Raw genomic sequence first — 25,588 nt, forward strand, 5'->3', positions numbered from 1 at the left:
TTTAGCCCTTTTCTGAAAAGAATCACTGTGTTCCTTTTTTTAGTGCCACCAGAGGTGAAAAATAGTTTCGGAAAGTGCTGTGAGCGTAGATGCCCAAAGTCTGGTGATAGTAGGTGCATTTCCTGGAGAATGGCTACTGCTGAGTTTTCATCTTGGAACTTTTGCAAGATTGACTTGCGCTTGGCGGGAGAGTTCAATCCCTTGACATTCAGACAAAGAAATCTTAGGGTGTGGTGTTCCGAGATGACAGGTGAGGCTGTTGCTGAGTACGAATGGGGGGAGTGAGATGAGTGCGAAACAGTCAACATATCGGAGAGTCTGTAGCCGCTTCCCACCCTGCACTTGACATTTTTTGCTTAGACCTCCAACAGGAGGGCCAAGCTACAACAAAGGGTGGGGCCAATTTCGTGGATCTGGCACCATCCCTGGCCAACAGGGCCGAACAACTGTCTGCAGCCAACATGGCTAGAACGGAGAACAAATGTAGTGCAACATCCCAAGGACTCATAGGTGGATTGTACCTTAGAAATGGGCATGGGCCGTGGGAGGGGGCCCGCTGCTTCTAGCTGTAGAGGTTCATCTGCATGTTCATAGGTGGCGGAACTACATCGGGTGAAAGAATGTTCCGGGCCTGGAGGAAAGGCGAGTTGCCCCGGATAAAGCAAAAGGTGGGCTCGGTGTCCCTGGGAAAATGTCTCAGGCTTCAGGATGTTCGGAGTTTTTTAACCTTTTAATGTATATGCTCCGTCTATGGGTCTGATCATTTCTTTTTTCTGAATCTCGGGACCCTCGACTAGGGGTTTTGCTTCGTTTTTTTGGGGATGTGAGGTCCGTATAAATGGCATTTTCTGAGGCTGAGGGCGACGGGCTCTTGGGCGAAACTGGGTGCATAATCTCTGCATCCTCAAGGTGGCTGATTTTTGTCAGGGTGCCCTTGTAAGTGAACTGTAAAGCCGTGGGGAAAAGCCATCTATAGCAGATCTGCTGGTCCTGAAGAAAAAGAGCTAGGGTTCAGAGGGACCATCTTTTCTGGAGAGTGTGCAGAGATAAATCTTGGCAAATCTGAAGGGGAGAGCCCTGAAAGGTTAATTCGTCCCTAGTGTGAGCAATCGATGAAATGGCTTCTTTTGCAGTGAAAAAGTGCACCCTGGTAATGACATCAGGGGGGAGTCCGACTCCACCCCGCGGCAAGGGCGCAACCTGTGTGTGCGGTCTAGGAGGAGTTGGGATTTATCTAGGTGTGGGAATAGAGACTGAAAGAGGTCACCCTCAAGTTTTTGTCTGGGACTGAGGCTGGAACTCCTGGGGATTCGGAGGTTATTACGTCGAGCCCTGTTTTCAAGGTCCTCTTGTTTGAATTCTAGGATATCGCATTTATCTTGTAGGAGTCTAATTGAGTGTTGAAGTTCAACCAAGGTAGGGTATACTGTAATTTCATCGACAGGCTTTTCATCGCGGGGTTTTTTGCCGCGTTTTTTTTTCGAAAAAAAAACCATAGATTTTTTTTTGGGGTTAAAAATTAAATAAATTTGGTGTGTGTCTAGGGTAATATTAAAATAATTAAACTGGTGGGGGTTTGGGGGGTAACCCCCCCGAAAAAAAAAAAAAATCAGCGGCAAAAACCCTGCGATGAAAAGTCTGTCGATGAAATCACATAGAACCCAAGGTAGCTGTGTGGTCCTGGGCATGGTCCTCAACCTCTCCCAATCTTTGCCCAGCCTCCATCACTCTTTGGTCGATGCGTTCTAATTTTGTGGTAAATTCGGTCATGCAAGACCTGAATTCAGATTTAATGTTGGCCATGAATGCTCGGATGTCGTCCTTGGTTGCAAGAAACCCCTTGTCATCTGAAGTTTCTCGTGGAGAGGAGATGGGGGGGATCCTGTTTCTTGGTTTTGTCAGCCGACAGCAACATTGCAGCAATGTCTGGGTTCTTACTGGACTTAAGTTGTTTAGCCATAATGTCCTTTATGTGTAGAAGGGGAGACCCAATGCCTCTGGGAGAAGATCAGTGATTAGGCTGGTTTCCCAATTACAGGTAGGGGTGTTTAGCTTCTAGAAGGGTCTACCCATTCAGGCAATGGCGTATCGTTGGCGTGGGCACTGGGGTTGCTTATGGAGAGGCTCCCCGTTCCTTTAGAAAGTGGGTGACAACAAGGAGATCCTCTTGGGCTCGCGGAGGGGAGGTGGAGGCCGAGACGGCGGCTGCGGCGCCCCAGGAGATGCTCAGAAGGAGGGGAGGGGGGAAGAGACCATGTGTATGTGAGGCAGGGAGAGGTATTAATGCCAACTGGAGCTCTCACAGTTCTTTCGGGTGTGACAGTCTTGCTGTATGCAATAAGTGTTCCAGAGGGGGTGCAGGGCCTCTTAATAGTATTAGGGCAGGCTTCCTCCGTGTTGTGTTGGGCTTATAGTATCTCTAGAGCAAGGCATGAGCAGATTTTGCCCCAAGCGTTTAGTCTCCTTGTAGAGTGTTGATGAAAATGGGTGGAAAGAGGGTTCCCCCCAGCTTACCTTTAATTGTAGTTCTTTGTTCCTCTTTCGTTAGGCTCCTTCCACTGAGACTGGGGTTGGTTGTTGGAGGGCCCCTCCTGCAAGCTGCCAAATCAAACGGAATCAGGAGGTCCCCGATTCCTGTGTTGCTGCGTCCCTGGATGGAGGTCGAGGGGGGGGTACGGCTGCCCTTCTAAAGGCTCCCTGGCTGGGTAGCCTCTGAGACGGAAGTCATGTCCAAGGGGGCCGCGCAGGTTCCCAGGTAATGAGAGGGTGGATGTTGGAGAGCCCTTATTTAACTGCTACCCCTGAGGGTTTAAGGGAGCCTTATGGCCTTCTCCGGAGTTGTTCGCAAGGTCCGGCCCGCCTTGCCGTTGATAGTTGTGTCTCCGTCTCAGGAGGAGCGGGGACTGGGGATGCGGCAGGAGCTCAGACAGAGTCTGAGAGCAGACCTTTCCGAGCCATTAACAGTTTCTGGGCAGTCCGGTGACTCAGTCCTCCACGGGATCCTCGGAGGAGACCAGCTGTTGAGGCCTGCCGGCATTGAGTCCGCTGTGGCAAGGGTGTCCTCCCAGTCGCTCGTTGTCCCCGCCTCGCCTATGGGAGCGCCCTCTGGAGTTTTTAGATGGGCGCCCGACTCGGGGCAGCAGGCTCCAATATAAGGTGTAGGCGCAGGTGGGAGTGGGCAGACGCAGCAAAGGAGTCTCTTGGCTCTCCTCCACTGGTAAGAGATAGAATCAGCCCACAGAGCGGGGGCTGGCAGTGCACGGGGGCCCTCTGATGGTGGAGCGCAGCCAGGGGACTCAGAGCGGCCAGAGTCTCATCTCTCCTCCGCTCCTCTCCCAGATATCCTCGAAACCTGCGGTCCCGTTCGCCATCTTGGAACACCCGGAATAGGGGGCTGAGGGGCAGCGTGATGAATCTCGCCTATATTTCATCGTTCCAAGATCATAAACTCACGGAAATGGATCAGCAGGGGCCCATAGTCATCATGCGTCGCCACCGGGGGTTCATTCATGTGACGATGTGCTGAAGCCGCATTAAAACATGAAAAGCAGCGGGCATCCCACGGAGGCCATCAGGAGAGCGACCGCATCGTCGACGCTCCAGGCCACGCCCCAACATTCCTATTGTTTTTGAGTTCACAACCGGGGCATTGGCGCCCATATTTAAGATGCACAGGTTCAATTAATTTAGATATGAAGAGGTAAATGATGCATCCCTATCTTAAACCTTTTAGTACAATCTGTTTTCTCCCCACCTACACTCCACTGTAAATCTACATAGCTACTGCTTTATAGCTTTTGAATTGCTAACAACAACCCTGGGGGAACACATAAGTCAGTTAATACTGATCACAACAGTTCACAAGAATTAAATGCAGTGATAAGATCAGTACAAATTAAATATACTGGTTGGGCTCTTAATAGAACGCATATTTTTACTAAAGCACATAATCAAAAAAGATGGTCAATTCTACCAACGCCTGGCAAAATCCTGCTTGCCGATGTGTCACTTCATTGTTTACAGTACACAATTTTTCCAGTTTAAGAACAATGTTTTTTGCTTAAACCTTAGCAAGGCCTTCAACTAAAGAAATGTAACCTTTCTCATAGAGAGGGACAATCTTCACAGCTAGCCAGCTCAGTGCTTGTTTAAATTAGCTAACTTGTTATTAAAAGGTTTTGTAAGGAAAGGGATCCAAATAATAGGTTCTTATTTGAAAAACTCCATCGGCATACAATTTAAACCAGGTGCCTTAACTAACCTTTGAGATTGAAGAGCCAAACAAATGTCTTTCTCTTTAAATCGCTAACAGTTTGTTACTTTAGCCATAGAATAGCCTATGTAAGTTGAGGTATCACAGGAGGGCATCAATGTAGGATGATCATAACAAATTCTTGACTTGAACAACCCAAATATGCACAGAAAACATTGCAATCTAAGATTGCAGAACGACTTGTACTCCTTCTGGTTCCAATTTGCCCCAATAATATTTTCCCAAACCTTCAACTGATGCTCTCTTTTCTGGTTGACTAGCATTTAATTTTTTCTAATCTACAGCTGCCGTTATAGTAGGAGTAAGATTTCAGATTTCTATCTCTTACTAAACAGCTTGCCCGAGTAACAAAGGACTTGATAGTCAAAGTTGGAGAATCATAGATGGCAACAGGATTAATATCTGCAATGGCATCATCGCCAAGATAAAATCTTAGTATAGGAATTAATTGGGAATACATTCATGGGATTTATTTCTCATTATGTATATAACACCATTTGATTTTATGTTTGTCTCAGTTAATCAGCAAAGCAACACTGGGTTTAGATGTTATAGGTCTATTGCTAGGATCAACAAAAATTATTACATTTGCTACTGATGGGTCATGGTCATGCTCCAAACATTATATTTCCTCAATCTATGAGATTAACAACCAGCTAGCTACATTGATTAAAATGTAATCAATGTGGCTTAATCTTTTATTGATCCTAAAAGTAGGTTTCTCAGGGTACCTTGTAGGGAACATTTTTAGCAAGCATGCAGGCCAGCGGTAATTAAGCACTCTGTAAGACTAATTGAATAAGAGTACTTTGATCTAGGTTGTGAACATATGCAGAGAGGAATACTCTAATTGTCACCCCTCGATTTCTGAGTGCATTACAGGTGGGAAAGGTTCATATTGACAGTTAAGATCACCTGCCACTGTTTTATGAGCATTTCTCCCAACAATTGCTGGATCATTAATGGTACATTAAACCTCTTCTAGAAAGCAGAAGCACGAGTCATTTTGGCATACATAAACATGAAAAACACTCAAAGCTAAGACACGAGGTAAGACCATTTTCACACATAAAACACAGAATCTCAGGGACCACTGCATTTAGTGCAAGGGAAATCCAAGTAGGCAGCCCTCCATTGGATTGATCCTTATCAGCCTTTATAGCTTGTTTAGACCATTTAATAGATAACCAGGTTTGGGTAGTTCATAATGTGCCCATGTCTCCAGGAAGCATAGTATCTCTATGTCTTTAATAAAATCATACCAATCTAGATCTTGTAACTTATTTGCCAATCCAGAGATTTTCCAAGAGACTATGTTATCCCTTTCCTACTACTACTACTTGGACATCTAATACTTCTGGCAGAATAGTGGAGGGCACAAGCTCAAACCATAAGATCACCAACTTCTTATGAACTATTTACAACAAGTTCAGTGAGAGCTAATGAGGTAACTAGTCTCCACCAACATAATGCTTTGTTTTTAAGCAAACCTCTACTTCCCTAAGCACCTTTATGGTGTTTAGGTACACCAACCATATGATCACTTTGCTTTGTGGGTGAACCCATAATGATTTATGTTCTGACCTCCTTGGCCCTCTATAGTTCTTCAGATTGTTCTCACTTTGCTGACTGTGCTGATTTCTTACATAAACTAATTCAGTAGAACTTGTAATTTACCCGACATTTAACTTTCACATAAAGGGGGTTTCACACTACATGATGTTCAATCACTGACAAATCCTTTTCTTCAATTTATTTTGTTGATATTATTTTGTCAAACTTATTTTTATTGATTTTACATTTGAAGGTATAACAACGTCCCAACTCCCTCTTCCCTCCTCCCCCCTCAGGCTCTCCATTCCCTGGGCACAAGCCATGTCCCCTTGGTTCCGCCGACTTAGGGCGGCTGGATTATGAGATGTCCAAAACGCGCACCTTGTACGGGCAGTATAGTTCCCTGAATTCCCCCTGCAGAGTTTCTAGAATCAGGGCCCATTCTCGTGAAAATTTAGCTTGGTCCCACCGTATAGAGTGTGAGACCCACACCAGCGCCACAAAGTTCCCAAGTTTATACATCCAGTCCGATAGCGCTGGTGGATCAGCTGATTTCCATTTACACGAAATGACCAAAAGAGCTGCCAGATGAAAGGTGTTAAAGGCCTTCCTTTTGTATTTTGGCCAACCCATGTTGACCGGGTCCGCCAGTCCCAAGAGAGTTTCTCTTGCGGCTCTATCTCCTTTCCCACCATATATATCCCTAATAACCCTGTTGGTTGCATCCCAGAAGGATTATAGCACCTAGCAGGTACTCCAAATGTGGAGCCAGTCCCCTTTAGGCACACCCTCTCCAGCATCTGTCTGAGATGTCAGGTTTCAACTTGTTGAGCCTCTGGGGGGTGTAGTGCCACCGGTACATAAGCTTCAGCCAGAATTCCCAGATCTGAATAAATGTTGTCAAACAAGGGATATCTGGCCAGAGCGACGCCCAGCTCTCTTCTGAGATAGGGCCCCCTAGGGTGAACGGCAGCTGCTTAGGCGGGCGGCCGTCCACTAAAAACCTATATATATGTGATTATATATATGTGATACAAGATGCTTATCCCCTGGGTTCGATGTGAGAAACCTTTTGAAGGGTGATAGTGATCTGGCTGCCGCAGCTCGGTTAGGCGAGGCCATGATCCAGTAGTGTACCTGAAAGTATGAGAAGTTCTGCGATTCTTGCAGCCCCAGTTCCTCTTTACAGGTGGTAAACAATTAGACTTCCTACCTCCGAAACATATCCCTGATTTTTGTACAGCCACCCGCCCTCCACTGGGGGAACATGCATGGCTCCGTGCCTGGTGTGAACTGTGGATTGTCGAAAAGCAGGGTAAAGGGGGAGGGAAAGGTCGTGATAGGATGTATTCTTACTGCTTGATCCCATGTGTCCTCCACCATTTCCGTTATGGTGTTATGATATACATTGCAGGGTCGATCTGCTTTAGGGAGGCATAGTTTTCCTCCCATGTAGGGTCCTGCCACCGCCCCCTTCATCTGCACTCACCTCTTATCCTTATTCTCCCTGAACCAATCCTTTATAACTCTGAGCGGCGCCACCTGGTAATATTCCCGAATGTTTGGGAGGCCAAGTCCTCCTCTATGGAGGGGTAGGGGGGAGCATTACAGTGTTCAGTGCGATCCAAGGGGTTTTATTCACACATATGTATTTGGAGGTCAGCTTGTGTAAGGACTGAAAAAAAAGTGGGCCGGATGGGAACTGGGAGAGCTTGAAAAAGGTATAGGATTCAAGGAAGTATGACCATCTTAATAGCGATAACGCTACCCAACCATGAAACAGAAAGCGGGCATCATGTTTATAACTGCGCCTGAATCTGGGCCAGCAATGGGTGGAAGTTAGCCTCGTAGAGCCCCTTTAGCGTGCGTGTGATGGTTACCCCCAGGACTCGGATACTATCAGGGACCCACTTGAGTTGCGTCACTTCTTTTGCCGGTGCCTCTTCCTCCTCCTGATTGACCAAAAGATTCAAAATCTCAGACTTTGCAATGTTTATTTTTAGGCATGCAACCCTGCCACACCTCTCGAGTTCCTGCAGTGCTGCGGGAAGAGTAGTGACTGGCCCTGTGAGAGTGAGCAACATATCATCTGCATATGCCGTTAGCTTGTGGGTCTCACCCCCGAAGGTTATGCCCTTGATTACCTCTGAGCGTCGTAGCCAAGAGCGGGATGCGCCTAGAGCAGGAGGTATAGGGGGCATCCTTGCCTAGTTCCTCTGCTAAAATGGACTGGGGATGAGAGCTGCCTATTCACCAGGAGCCGAGCTGTTTGATGTGCATAGTTTACCTTGATCCTCCTTATAAATTTAGGGCCAAACCCCATGCTGTGCATGGTATTGAAGAGAAAGGTCAATTCAACTCGGTCAAATGCTTTTTTCTGCGTCCAGGGTTACGACCACCACCGGGACACCTTTCTGCTTGACTTTTTCCTAACAGATGGTAGATCCTCCTGAGATTATTGTGTGTTTGGCATCTTTTAATGAACCAGGTCTGGTCTGGGAGGATCAGAGTCGGCATCAGCTGTGCAAACCTATTGGCAAGGATCTTGGAGTAGACCTTCTCATCCGCGTTGATGAGCGCAATTGGCCGGTAAGCTCCGCAGTTGGTGGGGTCCTTCCCTGCCTTAGCGACGAGATTCATCTTGGCCTCTGCCATGGTGTCAGTGGTCCTTCCTGAGTCTACAAAAGAGTTAAACAGAGCCAACAGCTGACGAGCCAGGATCTCCCTGCACCACTTATAGAACGAGACCAGGAACCCGTCCGGCTGCAGTGCTTTGTTCGGTGGTTGGTTCGCCATTGCGAGGAGCACTTCCTCTCTTGTGATTGCCTTCTCTAGGGAGTCACTGTCTGAGGGGGTTAGAGTTCGCAAGTGAGCTGCTTCGATGTACTCCAGCTGAGATTTCTGGTCGGGGTGATCGGAAGCACGAAGGGCTGAGTAGTAAGTGTGAAACTGTGTAGTTATTTGTTCTGTGGAGGTTACCTTATTACTGGGGGTGACTTCTATTGCCTGGATCAGTTGGGCCGCCTTTTTTGCCTTGGCTGTCTGCTTTATTGGCCTTAATCTAATATAGCTAACTTCTTTTGGCTTGTTTGGTATGGACAAAATCTAATTTCCGTCCAGCACTTTTGTATTGCCTACGCAGGCCCCTTGAGCCGAGTTCTGTGTGCCTCTGCCGTAATAAGTTCCCCCCCCCGCGTCCCATACTAAACCCTGTCAAAGTGTCTGCCCCTGAGTTAAAATTGAAGAATTATGGCATTTCTGCCTCCAAGGAGTCACAGGTAGGCTGATCTGTTAATAGGCCACTGGGGAAAGACCCCTTCCACAGTTTAGAATGTTGTGTCTGTATGTTGAGAGCAAAGGTAATCGGAGCGTGATATGAAATGGTTAAGGTGTGAGTTTCTATTGTTTCGAATCCCCCAATGAGTTTGGCCGAGGCCCACACATAGTCGATTCTCTAGAACAAGTTATGCGCGTGCGAGTGGTGTGTGTAAGCGAACTCCTCCCCCAATAAGGGACACCCAGACATCTTTCAGGGTCAGTCCATGAAACCGCGTGTTGAGGGTCCACGAAGCTGGGGGCTGGATGTATTTTGTGATCTTTCTCCTGTCCCTGGTCGGGTCCCATGCAATGTTCAGGTCTCCCAGAAGGATCATGTCCCCCACACTAAAATGTTCTTGTTCGGATATGACCTTTTTTCAAGAACCCCTCTTGACCTACGTTCGCAGCATAGATCGAAGCCACAGTTAGTCAGAGGGCCAAGTTGTAAAAGGAGGAACAGGAATCGGCCGCAGGAGCTACACAGGTTTTCATGACGGACACTTGCATGGTTTGTTTAAATGCTATTAGTACCCTTGCCTTCTTGACTTCCGCGTTCACCTGCAATATTTTAGGGTATTGGCTCAGCTTCAGCTTATGTCTGTCGTGCCTTTTGATATGGTCTCCTGAAGGGCTATTAGATCAGGTTGGAGTTTATATAGGAGAAGCTCTAATTTCCGCCTTTTCACAGGGATGTTTAACCCCCGGATGTTAAGCGTTAGGCAGCAGAGAGTAATCCCAGCATTGGGTATGATTGTGGCCATGTGCTCGCTCTGATCGGGGGCTGTGTGGTGTCTTTACGTGTCAGAGTGTGCCCATCTCCCTCCCCCCTCCCCATACCCCTCTACTCCCTCCCTGCTGCCCTCCCCCTGAACCTTTCCCTTCCCTGGTGTAGGCCCCCCGAGTTACTCCAACCACTGATTCCCTCCGTGGGGGCGATCTCCTAAGGTTACTAGGATCAGTGCGGGGCGTCCTACAACCCCAAAAAAAAAAAAAAAAACAACCCCCATTTGATCCCCAAGACCAGTAAAATTACCTACTTTTCTCACCCTCCCCAGGCATTGTTTATGGAAACCGGCTGCAGATCTTTTCTAGGGCTCTTCATCCAGTGGGGCCCCCTCTGGGGGTGGGGGTGTACTCGTGTACTCCCTCCCAGTCCCCTATCCCCGGGCCTCTGAGAAGGGGTTGGCACCCACCCTTCCGGATTCTCTTTGTGCGGACCGTAGACCACTACCAGCTTTTGGGCTTCTTTTGGCTGCTTGCCGTAGCAGTACTCGGAGCCTGTTGGTCTTCCTCTAAGCCCAGCAGTTTAGACACTTCTTCCAGCAAACTGATCTGTCGCTGCTTACCCAGCCATTCGAACACCCTCCTGAATGGGAAGGTCCATTTGTAGCGGATGTCTTTGTCCCGGAAGCCCCTAGTTACTGGGTCCATTTGCTTCCGCTTCACCAGCGTTGTCAGGGAGGGATCCTGATATAGAGAGAAATACGTCTCGTTGTAGGAGATTTGGTTTGCATTCTTTGCAGCGGGCAGAATCCTCTCCTTAGTGGTATAATCGTGCAGCGCTGCCAAGAAGTACCTTGGGAGCAGTGGTCGAAGTGGGCGGGAGCGGTCGGGAGCGGTGCTCCTCTACTTATTTTAATTAAGTTTTACCGTTCCTATACTTTTATTTTAAAAAGAAACCGTTCCGGAACGGTTTTGTCTTAAAATAAAAGTGTAGGAAGAAGTTGAAACTTGCACTTTCAGGGCACTGCATTGGACGTTCCCTTAAAGAGCAGGTGCATGTGTTTTGGGGTTTTCATTGTGCATGGGAGGGGGCACAGCGATGGGGTCTGTGGGGAGCGGTGCAGGCCAGTACGGAACATAGTTCCACTACTTCTTTTCATACACTTCGACCACTGCTTGGGAGGGATCCGGGGTCTGTTTTTCACAGGCCCACACTGTGTACCCTGTCCAGTCTGACCTCTATCGCTGTGTCTTCTTCCAAGAGGTACACAAAGATTTTGCGAATCACCCCCTTCAGGTGCTTGTCGGAGATGTCCTCCGATAGGGATTTCATACAGATGTTAGATCTTCGGGACCTATTTTCGAGGTCCTCCATCTGTAGTTCAAGGTTGTGAGTAGAGACCGCCACTTGCTCCAACAGCGTGTCTGATTTCCTGCCGTCGTCTGCTAGTTCTTGGAGTGCTCTTTCGTTAACATCAACCCTCTCCTCAACTTCGCTTACGTCTGTTTTGATCTACTGTAGTGCTGCAGCCAGATCCTCTCTCATTTTGCACATCCGTGTTTGGACGGTGTTGGTGATCCTGTCCCCAAATTATCCAGGCAGGCAAACTAATGCAGTATCATCGGCTGCATCATACACTTGCAAGCTTATCACAGCATGCCGCCCCTTCCTTTCACCAGCCAACTGCACTACTCTAGCCAGGACCTTGGTCCTATCCAAAATCGATTATTGCTATGCCCTTTATCTGGGCACCAACCAATGTAATATTAAAAAACTACAAATCATCCAAAATAATACCATTAGAGAGGCTCTAAACATTCCCAGGAACCTCCACATTTCTGACTCTAGACGGAGCCTTTGCTGGCTCTCAGTCTCCCAAAGAGTCTCTCTTAAAGCACTTGCGCTCACACACAAAAGCCTCGCCAATCAAGCCCTCACACTAGCTGAATCCTCCTTCCTGGCCTTCAAGCGTAAAGCCAAAGCCTGGTTGTCTGCCCAAGACCTGCTGTGACTCTGCTACTATTGCCCTCTAAGTCATAACAATAGCGCTAATGGCTCACTGTTATAACCTGTTTTATTATATTTATATATTTCCTGTATAACATAGTATTCTCTGTTCAAATGCATTATTTGTACTCACGACACTGTTCTGTACTATGCCTGGATCTAAGTGATGCGCCCGGATGCCCTTGGGCCTGGTGCGCTATATAAATAAAATAAACAAACAAATTCTGTGAAAAATTGCTTTAGAACCGCGTGTGTGACTGCCTGGTCTTGTGTATCGAGTTGCGGGGGGTCTTCACCAACTGACTGTTCCTGCGGGGGCCCAGGAAGGGGGGGAAGCCGATCCTGGCCCCAATTTATTTTTTATTCCGCCTCCTGGGTCTTCTTACCACCCTTTGCCGAGTGTGGGCCGGGTCTTTCCCCATGGATTTTGACATTGTCTCCATAGGGCTGCACTGTTACAAGCACCCTGCGTGACACGGCTCTGGGCCTCTGAAGGAGGGGCCGGATTCTTGAGTATCTCACGGGCTGTTGGCGCCTTCGACTTCTGCTCCTTGATGTCCCCATATCCCTATGTCTGGGGCAGGGGGATTCCAGGGATTGGCAGTGGTGTTGGGGAGGGAACTGAATCCGGGAGTCCCCTCAGTGGTTGGGGGCTAGGCGCCCTGCGCTTCAGTGAGGGCGGCGGGGGAACCCTAGGCTGGGGCCCGCAGGTTGTGTTACCGACCCAGTTCCAGTGGGCCATGCTACCTCCTTACAAATGCAGTATGCGCTGTGCTCGTCTTTCCCCTTGTGTTTTCTCTCATGACAGGCTTTTTTTTTTTTTTTTTTTTTACTTGTCCGGGGGGTGGAGGAAAAGGCAGCCCAGGTAGGAGGCATGGGGTTGAGGCTCCCAGAGTGAGGAACAGTTTCAATGAAGAGCTCTGGGGCTAGGGGGGCTGGGCACCCCGTTTGCGGCAGTCCCTCTGCCTTTGTGTGCTCTGTCTGTGCTTCTTAGCTCCTGCCCTGTCAGCGCTGCTCACAGAAGCGTATAGGGAGGGGCACCTCCTGAGGTTGACTGCACTGCGGTGGGCAACCGGGCCACCGCATGATCAGTGTGCTGGTGATCCACACACCCTCAGCTGCCCCCACCCCTGCTTGCCCGCACTTGAGTTGATTCGGCTCCGCGGCTGCTGCCGCACGTCCTCAAGTGCTTGTTGCCTCTAGTTAGGCCACTGTTCTCCCGCGGGGAATCGCTGTAGTCTACAGGCTCTTGCTCCCGCCTGTCGGTGCTCCGTTCTACCTCATCCAGCTGCCGGCCCTGGGTTCTCGCTGCAGTGTGGTTCCAACAGAGCGTCGCCTCTGTCGGGTCCTGTTTGTGGGCCCCCTCCTGGTCCAGCCTTCCCAATTTACTGAAGGGGACTTGTCTTTCAGGCCTCCTTATTATACTGGACGGTACGCCCATTGCACCGCCGCTGGGAGGGGTGCCCACTTCGGGTTGCTTCTCCAAGATCAGGAGGCCGAGGTCCCTCTCTCAGTGCGCGGGTGTCTTCAAAGCTGCAGTTTGCCTGGGGAGGGGTCGGGCTGCTGTAAGGATACCCTCTCCTAAGTCATGGGGCATCGATCACAGTGCGTTTCCAGCGGCGGCCATCTTGGAAACCCTCTTGATATTATTTATAACCATATCTTTTACCATATGGCGATTATGACCAACTTTAAAGTTAGTACTTTGGAGTTTCACAATAGGCCCTCACAAGGTAGTTCCTTTTACTGGCTGAATGTTAGCTAACTGTTGATCCACTGTTTGAACTTGGTGCTCAGGCTCTGGTTGTACTTTCGGGCTAAATTCAAATGAGTGTACAGTGATGCTATATGCAGGTTAAAAGTTTACCTAGGTCCAACTCGGAGCGTAATAATACATTGTTTGTCCAACTAAAAGAACAGATATCACTGAAGCATTGAGATTGAGACTGTTCGCCCCCTGCAACTTGAACAGCTCTCTCTGTTCATCAAACCTCAGACTGAAGCACTTGATTGCTTGCAAGCTGCGGCAATATCTCCACACAGAATGTTCTTTTAGCACTTACTTGCAGTGATTAAACAAGGCTAGTCTCCAAGGGTTGACTGGGGCTGAATCTTTAAGAGTCTCCAAGTGACAAGAGTATTCAGTAGTAACTTCTAAGTAATTCCTAAGCGCAGGTTAGTTGGCTGACAAACATTTCTTAAACAATCTCAGCAGATGGGTGTGAGTTCTTACAGCCTAACAGCAATTAGCATTTTACAGAGGAAACAGAATAAAAAAATTCAGATGTTACTTTATAGGAACAGTCACGCAAAAACAAATTACTCTTCAGAAACCCTCTCAATGTTCTCTTTTAAATATATTTTGTATATGAAATGGCTAACAATATACTCCCATGAGCAGTTTAGGAATAGGGGCTGGGTCACACATTTTAAAAATAGAGATAGTAATTAATCCTCAGTACCTCAGTGTGCTGTCCCGAACAACTACAACATGAACTGGTCTAGAATTAAGAAGGGCCCAGCAGATTCTGTTAATACAGTGGTTCGAGGGTGATTGGATGCAGTCCAATACATTGGTGTGCATGGTTTATTTGGACATAACTTGCTTGTCAGATTGTATGTAGCCTCTAGGAAATCTTGTGAACAGGGCCTCCTCAAATGGTTATTATAGGCTTAGGCTACCAGATTATAAGCACTGCGTGAAACTTCAGACAACAATACAATTAAGCAGGCATTTGCAAACCAATGCAGAGAATTATGACAAACATATTCACCCACATAATAACTTGTAGTTCATGAATACATTGAATGATTTACATGATATTCAGCGACTAACTCCCCAAATGCTTTTCCATTTTTCACAATGGCAAACATTAGTACTGCTGCACGTCTGTGTTACATATTAATCTTATAAAAGTGTTTTGAACTTGCAGTGACAGTTTTGTGAGATACATATTACATTGTTGAAAGCAACCTATATTTGTCTAACTGGATTCCAAGAACATCATATTTTTCCTGTGGAACTATGAAATAATTCCTGTTGTGTAGCCTGCCTAAGCCTATGTTGTGGTGTAGGGGTGCACTGTGGGTAATATGTAAAAGGGCATCTTCAGTACCTTATCGACGCTCTGCTTGTAGCAGCTTGATGTTGTTTCTTTCACCATGTTGAAAAACACCTGTCGATCTTCATTATCGATTAAGCGATCATAGAAGACGCGGTAGACTTCGTGAATCCAAAGTCTAATCAGTTTGTCTGCATCCTAAGAAATGCAAAAGAGAGAATGTATGACATTAGAAACATAATTGTTTGAAGTGGGTATTTGACTCAAACCTACACAATGTTGGCTGAAGACTTGCACAGGTTATTTTAATGCGAGGGGACTTGTGAAGTGGTGGTCAACTAATGTAATGGCATCATAGGCATGCATAGAGCGGACATTGTTTATTATGTAAACTAAAACGTGTAAAGATCAACTTAGTAAAAAAAGAAAAAGTAAACTTTTTTTTATAATGTATTATTGCTTATTTTTGTATGTTTGGATGGTTTTAAGTGAAGCCTGACAACATCATCATTGTGCTTATTGAGCACACTGGCATCTGAGCCTATTGTGCTAAATGGACAGCTAGAATTTGGATGCATCATTGTAACTGGTGTGACAAAGTCATTTGCCTTGGACGTACAGTGAGGTGACCAAGGGGGCCAGGTTACCCTTCCCCCAAGCTAGCACATGATGCGCCAGGAGGCGATATGAGGGGGACTTCTTTGTCAACCTCACAGGGATCAGTCACATGGCACCAACTAGGGGCAGGGTTGCTTTTAGGGGCATAGCCCCTCAGACTGAGAATCAGAAATACAAAGGGGTCATGGAACTCACGCTCTCCTCAAACACACAGCACAAGGTTTTCGCTTCCACTAAAGTGGACGACTCAGTAGCTACAGTGGTTGCTCTTACTTCTTTAAGGGAATTGGAGCACACGGTCCAATGGAGCCAGCATTGCCTGCAGGTCTCACCTGGGTGCAGAAACAGCTCCTAAATCTACCTGCAGAAAGAGGGGACATGAGCTCGGCCAGGGAATCCCAGAGGAAGTCAGTCAGTCCTCACACAAGCCCTCCACACTCATATAGTTGAGGACAGATAGGCTGCCTGAATCCACTCCAATTGTAGGGCCAGAGGATGACTACCAGATAAAGGACTGCCCAACTGGAGAGCCTAGCGAACCCCAAGTTACACCTTTGAGCTGGGAGCCATCATCTGTGATGGGAGCCACCAGCCAGTCCCTATAGCAGAGAACTAAAGGGGAAGAGAGAGCCAGGATCTTGAAGATGGCCGGTGGGGTTCTTGAAGCTATGGTCCAACCGACACTAAAGACCTACGAAGGCCCAGAAAACTACAACTCCCAATTTCCCAAAACAAAAGCTGCACTTTTAAGTTCCTTTAACCCAGAGAGAGGCTGGAAAGCAGGGTTGGGTGGGGGCAGGCAGAAAGAGGATATCCCAAAAGGGGGTCATTCCAATCCCAAGTTCTACACCAGGGTTGTAAGGCATTCTCAGAGGAGTTTGGGGTGGAGGGAGAGCCTGACAGTTAGTCACTATTCCATCTAACACACACTAGCCTCTTTTTGTCATAGGAGACTGGAAGGTGGAGTTAAAACCCTAGAAAAAAAGTTCAGAACTCAGTCTAAGATTGGTTGAATGGTTGAAGACAAGAGAAAGATTGGAGAAAGAAGACAGGAGCTGTTTTGGGTCAGGCGGGAGGAGGGACCAGGAGGAAATTGAGGAGAAGCAGAGTTCAGCATCATGGAAAGAGTTTGAAAAGGCTGGGCCACACTGGTGCTTGTGACATGGAGGGGAGGCCCAGAATACCAAACTGAGTAGTCAACAGCGATGGGGCTGCTGTTTAGGAGTAAGGAGAGACTGGTGAGATAGTAAAATTGACTTAAGGAAGGCAAAAGAGTAAAAAGTGGAAAGAAGAATACAACAATGAGAGGTGGTTATGAAGAAAGACGGAAATGGAAGAAAGGGACAAGGAGCTAGTTCAAGAGTTGATGTAGGAAGTGGAAGAGTTGAGAGCTGGAGGACGACCAGAAGAACAGAAGGAACATTTGGTGAAGGGGTTAAGAGATAAAAGAGTGGGAAGCAGGGATGCAATTACAATAGGAGCTGGGCCAGATCTCATTGAGAGACCCTGAAGATCAAAGGAGTAGGGTACAAGCTAGTGAGCAGCAGTGGCGTCGCTAGGAGGGGTGTGGGGGGGGGGGGCAGTGTCCCCCCTCTGAAGTCCTGTGCCCCCCTTGTGCCCCCCCTACCTAAGGCGCGCAGTGACCATGTTCTCTGTTCGTGGTGTTATTTGTGACACTCACTGAGGCAAATGTCTGCATATCACACGGCAATACTCCTTTTGTCTCAAAGCGAGTAGTGCTCGAGCAGCTTGCAGCCCCTCCCATCAGAATGCAGCCACGAAACTGCTAATGATGGGCCATTAGTCACTGAATTGTTTCGTGTCTGCATTTTGATGGGAGGGAGGGGAGCTGCGTGGGGTGTGGGTAGTTGGTGTGCACAAAAGCCTCTCTGCAGGAGTGCTTGTGACGCCACCAGTGGCATATTGAGGGCCCCGCAGCCCCCACGGTTCAGGGGGCCCCTGGGAGGGGGTCCCACTTGGAGAAAAAAAATGAAACACCCCCCCCCCCCAAAAAAAAGTTTTGTTTCTTTTTGAAATCACTCTGCATTCATAAAGAAATGATTTTGTTAATAAAACTCAATTCTTTATTAAGGCAGAGTGACTACAAAAAGAAACGTTCTTTTTGAAGTCTGCCCTCCCCCATCTCCCCCACCCCATGACATGGTAGACCCTAGGCTCGAGGCTTCCATGTCATGGGGTTGGAGGGATCCCTATGACTTCAAAAAGAAATAGGGACTCATTACAGCTATGCCGGTCTGGAAACAACGGTGCTGGTAAGCTTACCGGCACCGTTGTTTCTGGACCAACATATTACAGGTCTGCCTGCCATAGCCACCATGCCTGCAGGTCTGACCCTGCCCAGCACAGCGCCCATGGTAGCCAGACCGCCATGCAAGCACCAGCACCATTAACAATTAACAGAGTCCCATGGGAATGGGGAGAATCATTTTACCGGCACCTGACTTTCTGGGCTGCCGGGGTTGTAATCTCCTGGTGGCACTGGGAAGTCAGGCGCCATAAATCATTCCGAGTCTGGCGGCAATCCTCCCGTGGCAACAGCACAGTTATCACCGGACTCAGAATGAGGCCCATAGTTTATTTTTGAAGTCACTCTGCCTTCATAAAGAAATTATTTACGTTATGGTTCGGTCCTTACCGGAAATCATTTCTTAATGAAGTCAGAGTGACTTACAAAAAAAACATTTCTTTTTGAACTAATAGGGCTCCACTCAACCCCATGACCTGTGAGAGTGTATGATGAAAGGGTGCACACTTAAATGTATAGGTGGCTGCCTGTGTGAGTGTATGGTGAAAGGGTGCACACAAATGTATGGGTGGCTGGCTGCGCGTGTGTTCTTGTATAGTGAAAATGGCGCACACTTAAATGTATGGGTGGCTGCCTGAGTGTGCCTGTATGGTGAAAGGATGCACACTTAAATGTATAGGTGGCAGCCTGTGTGAGTGTATGTTGAAAGGGTGCACACTTAAATGTATGGGTGGCTGCCTGAGTGTGCCTGTATGGTGAAAGGGTGCACACTTAAATGTATGGATGGCTGGGTGTGCGTGTGTATATATTGAGAATGGTGCCTGTGCTTATGTTCAGGGGTGCAACAAAACCTACATTTCGGGTGGGCTAATCCTTCAAATGTTGGTAGAGGCGCTAACTTCACGAGCGGTGGGGAGGGGAAAACATATTTGTGTGGGGGCATCTAACTTCTTTACACATTTTAATGAGACTATTCTAGTGCAGCTTCAATGTTACAAGCAGTTAACTCTCTCCTTTAAATCTAAAAGCACCCAGCTATGAACTACTGTGAGAATGAGCGGTCTCCTGTTCCCTCTCCACCCTACCAATCACTCCCCTGGCATGCAAGTACTAATCCCACATCACAATTTCAATTGCCTAAAAAATGTGGCGTTTGAAGGCAGGTACTAACAGTGAAATGCTTTACATTGGTCATTTCTGGGCCCTTGTTAACAGTGAAACCCAGGTGCCGTTTAACATCTGAGTCCTATTCTGTCCAGCAGCTGCTCTAAAGGTCAGCCAGGTTGAGTCAACATAGCACAAAATTTCAGGGGGGGGTGCGGAAGCACAGTCAACTCAATGGTGCTGCACTACTACTTGTGTTTAATGCATCAATTACTTATTGGTAATCTTCATTACTCCTAGCCCTTTTCTTCCTCGTCCCAGTACTTATGCATGAGGCAGTACTTGTGTTTGAATTACCAATGGGGCTCCTGGGAGTCCCTCTGCCAGACATTAGTCCTGGTTATGAGAGACTTACCCAGAGTCTTTAGCTCACTATCTTTCACAGAGAAGAAATATCCCAAACATATCAGTCTTTGTCCTGCCGTGGGGCAGTCCAGCACCGAAATGCTAGCCAATTCTCCTCTGAACAAGAGTACCAACAGCACCCCCAGACACGTGTTTCGGTCTGGTTGGACCTCATCAGTAGGGAGGAGCTGTGCCTCTCTAAGAATAGTGAGCAAGGGGTCCACGTCTGGATTCCCCTAGTAACTTAGGGTGAGACCCAAAGTTACTTAAATATGCAAATTACCAATGGGGGTCCTGGGAGTCCCTCTGCCAGACATTAGTCCTGGTTATGAGAGACTTACCCAGAGTCTTTAGCTCACTATCTTTCACAGAGAAGAAATATCCCAAACATATCAGTCTTTGTCCTGCTGTGGGGCAGTCCAGCACCGAAATGCTAGCCAATTCTCCTCTGAACAAGAGTACCAACAGTATCCCCAGACACGTGTTTCGGTCTGGTTGGACCTCATCAGTAGGGAGGAGCTGTGCCTCTCTAAGAATAGTGAGCAAGGGGTCCACGTCTGGATTCCCCTAGTAACTTAGGGTGAGACCCAAATTTACTTAAATATGCAAATTACCAATGGGGGTCCTGGGAGTCCCTCTGCCAGACATTAGTCCTGGTTATGAGAGACTTACCCAGAGTCTTTAGCTCACTATCTTTCACAGAGAAGAAATATCCCAAACATATCAGTCTTTGTCCTGCCGTGGGGCAGTCCAGCACCGAAATGCTAGCCAATTCTCCTCTGAACAAGAGTACCAACAGCATCCCCAGACACGTGTTTCGGTCTGGTTGGACCTCATCAGTAGGGAGGAGCTGTGCCTCTCTAAGAATAGTGAGCAAGGGGTCCACGTCTGGATTCCCCTAGTAACTTAGGGTGAGACCCAAAGTTACTTAAATATGCAAATTACCAATGGGGGTCCTGGGAGTCCCTCTGCCAGACATTAGTCCTGGTTATGAGAGACTTACCCAGAGTCTTTAGCTCACTATCTTTCACAGAGAAGAAATATCCCAAACATATCAGTCTTTGTCCTGCCGTGGGGCAGTCCAGCACCGAAATGCTAGCCAATTCTCCTCTGAACAAGAGTACCAACAGTATCCCCAGACACGTGTTTCGGTCTGGTTGGACCTCATCAGTAGGGAGGAGCTGTGCCTCTCTAAGAATAGTGAGCAAGGGGTCCACGTCTGGATTCCCCTAGTAACTTAGGGTGAGACCCAAAGTTACTTAAATATGCAAATTACCAAAGGGGTCCTGGGAGTCCCTCTGCCAGACATTAGTCCTGGTTATGAGAGACTTACCCAGAGTCTTTAGCTCACTATCTTTCACAGAGAAGAAATATCCCAAACATATCAGTCTTTGTCCTGCCGTGGGGCAGTCCAGCACCGAAATGCTAGCCAATTCTCCTCTGAACAAGAGTACCAACGGCATCCCCAGACACGTGTTTCGGTCTGGTTGGACCTCATCAGTAGGGAGGGGCTGTGCCTCTCTAAGAATAGTGAGCAAGGGGTCCACGTTTGGATTCCCCTAGTAACTTAGGGTGAGACCCAAAGTTACTTAAATATGCAAATTACCAATTGGGGTCCTGGGAGTCCCTCTGCCAGACATTAGTCCTGGTTATGAGAGACTTACCCAGAGTCTTTAGCTCACTATCTTTCACAGAGAACAAATATCCCAAACATATCAGTCTTTGTCCTGCCGTGGGGCAGTCCAGCACCGAAATGCTAGCCAATTCTCCTCTGAACAAGAGTACCAACAGCATCCCCAGACATGTGTTTCGGTCTGGTTGGACCTCATCAGTAGGGAGGAGCTCTGCCTCATACACAAGTACTGGGGTGAGGAAGAGGTACATGGCGGTAATGTCTGACTTATCTACCTGTAATCTTCATTACTCCTGGTCCCACTCTTCCTCACCTCAGTACTTACCTATGAGGCAAAGAGCCTCATACGTAAGATCTTGGACAAGAACGAGGGACGGGGAGGTAATTCTGGGCCAAGGAGCTGATTTTGGAGGTTGGGGTAGGGTGTGGGAGAGGTTAGGTGTGGAGGGGCGGGATTGTGTGATAAATCATAATGGTTGTCCATGTCCATGCTAAGCAGGCATGATATGTGGCATTAGTGGCTAGAGTGGCATTTTGGTGCAGCCAGTCTAGTCATTCCTGTTTGGTATGACTTTCTTTTAACTGGGCATTTCTGATAAAGCAGTCCTGCTAAGTGTAATTACCGGGATAGATTGGCATTTCAGTGCTGCCAGTCTAGTCATTTCTTACTGCCGCATTGCATATTTTTCTGGGCATCTGTGATAAAATAATATGATATAATATAAGTCATTTATAACGCGTCATACATAAGGCGTGACAAGACAAGGGAGGGAAGATAGATGGAGGACAAGACAAACGATCTTACTAGGCCATGTGTCATTCAGATGGTGCAAGTGCGAGAATGAGAAGTGCAAGGGGAAAGGGAGGAGGGGAGGGAAAAACAGGGCAGCAATGCTCTGAGTAGGTGCAGCCAGGGCAGCACGGCTCTGGGTAGTGCAAGGAGAACAAGGGATTTCAGGGTTACAGTTACAGCCCCTAAGTGCATGGTAGGCCCGGAGGCAGTGAAAGGGTAACCGATCAAGAAAGTGCCTGGACTCAGAGGGTAGCCAAGCAACCAGTCGGTACAGCAGACAGGTAGGTCAGCAGGGGAGGGAGAGAGAGAAAGCAGAGGAGAAGAGGAACGTTTTGAGCTGCTTCCGAAACATCAGGTGGTCTGCCTCAAGTTTGAGAGGAGCAGGGAGGCCATTCCAGAGGGAGGCACCTGCAGAGGTGAGAGATATACCCCCGACTATCTGCCTGGAGAAGGGTCTAACCCTTAGAGAGTTGGATGTAGCTGAGCGAAGGGCTCGAGAAGGAAGGGATTTTGGAAGAGAGTGTTGGATGTAGTGCGGGCCATGGCCCCAGAAATCCTTGCAAAGGGTCTTGAACTTAATCCTTGCCGCCACTGCGAGCCAGTGGAAAGATTTCAGGCTGAAGAGATATGATCCCTGGGCTTGAGGCCAAGGATAAGACTTGCAGTCTTGTTCTGGATTAGTTGCAGATGACCGAGAGTAGAGGCAGGCAGATTGAGAAAGAGGCTGTTGCATTAGTCCAGACTAGAGAGAGCCAGTGCTCTGGATACAGTGAGCCTCTGGTGGAAAGTAAGAAAGGGAAGAGCCCCTTTGATGAGGAGCAGCTGCTAGCAGGACATCTTGGCGACGCCGGAGATGTGAGGAGAGAAAGAGAGAGTTGGGTCGAAGATAACACCAAAGTTTTCTGCCTCTCAGGAAGGCGAAGGAAGGGGGCCCAAGGTGGGAGGCCAGAGTGAGAGAGGTAAAGCAGGGGCAGGGGTCCCAATGAGACGGATCTCATGGTATTAAGTTAGAGATCGTTGGAGGTGCACCAACCTTGAATCGTAGATAGACAGTCAGGAATGAGCGAGAGAGGAGAGGAAGCTGAGGGGAGCCTGAAGGAAAGCTGAGTCATCCGCATAACACTGAAAGTTAGAGGAGAAGGCAGAGATCAGGTGAGACAAAGTGTCCAGTAGAGGTTGAAAAACCAGGGTGAGAGGATAGACCCATGGGGAATGCCACAGGTGGGGAGAGGTGGCGGAGAGAAAGGAACCAAGTTGGACCTGAGAGGGGAGGGGTGGTCCAATAGGAAGGCGATCAGTCACTACAGGGCCTAATCCGTGATGCCCAGGTTCTCACGGAGTCGATTAATCAGGATGGCGTGGTTGACCATGTCGAAAGCTGAGGAAAGAAGGAGGATGAGGATGAGGACAGAAGGAATGCTTGAATCACGGTTAGTGAGCAGATCTTCACAGGTTTTCAGGAGAGCATTTTCCATGCCTCTGGCAGCTCTGAAGCCAGACTGATGGTCATGGCGACAACCAACAGATTCAGTGTGGAGAGTAAGCTGGGAGATGGCAAGCTTTTCCAAGAATTTGCCCAGGAAAGAGGTAATGGAGAATGGCCGATAGTTTGCTGGACAGTTAGGATCGGCAGACGGCTTCTTGAGGTGTGGGTGCACAAGGGAGTGCTTAAGGGGAGAGGGGAATGTTCCAGTGGCAAAAGAGTGATTACAGAAATCACCCAAGGCTGAAGAGAGGGTGTCAATATGGTCCTTGATGGTTATGGAGGAGCAGGGGAGCACCTGTTTGGATGAAATTTTCATAGATCGGACTTGTCTAGAAACCTTTTCAGGTGTTGTCAGAGAGAAAGAGGAAAAAGTAGGATAAGAGGTAGAGATGGCCAAAGGAGGCCGAGAGAGGAAGAGGGAGACGAACAGGAGATAGCGGACAGGATGTCCTGAGATTTAGTGTGAGGCCAGAGCTGTACAGAGGGCCTGGGAGGGAACAGGAGAGGTAGAGACCGCAACAGTATTGAGCATTTCCTTCCAGATTGTAAAGAGTTTGGCCGTGTTGTTAGAGGCCGTGGAGACGCAGGCTTTAATGTGTGCTCTCTTCTTGATGAGTGTTATTGCTTCGACTGGCATTTTGGTGTAACCAATCGAGGTATGTCTAAATGTGGCCTGGAATGCTTTACTGTAATGATATTACGTGTCTACACTGGTCTACATTGTGCAGTCAGTTGGACGTGTTTTGATTGTGGCATAGCATTTTTAATAGCAAAGCATTAATATTCCTGTGTACTGCTGGTGACTTGCATGTATTGGATTGGTGTTATGCTACAAAACAATTGCAAACACTATGGCTTCATAGCCAAATGTTTTCATAAAATTGTGTTGTATATTGCATTAAAAACACATTTATATATTTCTCCTAGTGCAGTGTGCGGCATACCCCTTCAGCAGCACGCTTGTGCGTATTGTTCAAGCGTGATAATCTAGGCCGCCTAGAGTGTGGTGCGAGCCGTGATTTGTTGCAGAGTAGGGGAGGGGCCCTCATCATGGCTCGCAGGAGGGCCCCCACATTTTGTGTTACGCCACTGCGTCACTCATTACCTTTCATAGGCGCCCCCCTACTTTTGTCTGTGCCCCCCCTACTTTCGTCTTTGGCCCCCTCTGTGCCCCTCCTAAATTTGATTCCTGGTGACGCCACAGGTGAGGAGGAGGCAACATGTAGAGGAGTCATAGGAGCGAGAGCTAGAGAGGTTGGCCATCCTCCTGACCTACCACAATGTCATGTTCCTCATCCAGAAGTTTGTGACGTACCACACAAACCTCCCCAAGACCCTTATTCTATGCACCCAAGATTTGATTGCTCCCATGGAGGTTAAACACCTCGACGTGCAGAAGGCAGAGATACCGGAGGATGACAAGAGAAAAGCGACGAATAAGAATAGGATAAGAAAGAAGAGGAGAAAGAAAAGGGAGGTGTTCCCGTAAAAAACACTAAAGATGAGGACTATACATAAAAACACAGGTGAAGGAAAGTCCTACCTACTGGGAAGCCAAAGACTTTGCCCAAGGACTCTTTCTTTAACATTAAATGTTGACCAAGGAAGGGAATCTCAGCACATTCTCAGACTGCAATAGAGCCATTTATGAACAGTTAGTTGCCCTGCAATTTTAGTGAGAAATCACTGGACTTATCCTCACATGTATCAGTGGACCTTTATGGTGTCCCCATATATTTTGTGCATTCATGATATGGATCGCTAATAAACCACCATGAACTTACTTTCTGTGTTTATCTGGTCAATGATCCTTTTCACCTATGTGACACTGAACTGTGGTAACTGGGCATAATGGAATCTAGCCATAGTGTAGCAAGTGGGCCTATGGAATCTGCCATTTTAGTACAGACTGGAAATACTGGAGTTTTGGGTTTGCCCTTTTAACTCGGCATACTTGAATCGTGAATTATGGTGTGAACTGCACATAATGAAATCTGGCCATACCGAAGTTACTGGGCACAATGCAATCTGGCGCTGCTGTGTTAATGGTGTACACTGGAATTGAGCACTGCAATGCTAACAGGACACAATGGAACTAAGTCTTATTGCACTCGCTTGGTCTATGGAACTGACTTACTGTACTAAAATAGTATAATGATATCTGCCCTTACTATGCCAGCTAGGCACACTGAAATCTGGTCTTACTGTGCGAAATGGAAATAATGAAATCTGTCATAATACTGTGATTTGGACATAACAGAATTTACCACTGCTCCGCTAACTGTACATACAAGATTTGCTAATTGGCCATATTAACATTCACATATACTTTGCTAACTAGGTGT

At 47.7% G+C, this 25,588-nt stretch overlaps 1 protein-coding gene across 1 annotated transcript in view; it reads right to left on the bottom strand.

Moving 5' to 3' along the window:
• DNAH3 (dynein axonemal heavy chain 3) overlaps positions 1-25,588 on the bottom strand; it is a 1,861,430-nt gene that overhangs the window by 711,440 nt on the left and 1,124,402 nt on the right. The window contains exon 46 of the mRNA XM_069647670.1: positions 14,993-15,136. Coding sequence (XP_069503771.1) covers positions 14,993-15,136 — 144 coding nt within the window. The remainder of the gene's footprint in view (positions 1-14,992; positions 15,137-25,588) is intronic.

Source organism: Ambystoma mexicanum, chromosome 2q (assembly GCF_040938575.1).
Source record: "Ambystoma mexicanum isolate Mex_15411 chromosome 2q, UKY_AmexF1_1, whole genome shotgun sequence".
NCBI lineage: Eukaryota > Metazoa > Chordata > Amphibia > Caudata > Ambystomatidae > Ambystoma > Ambystoma mexicanum.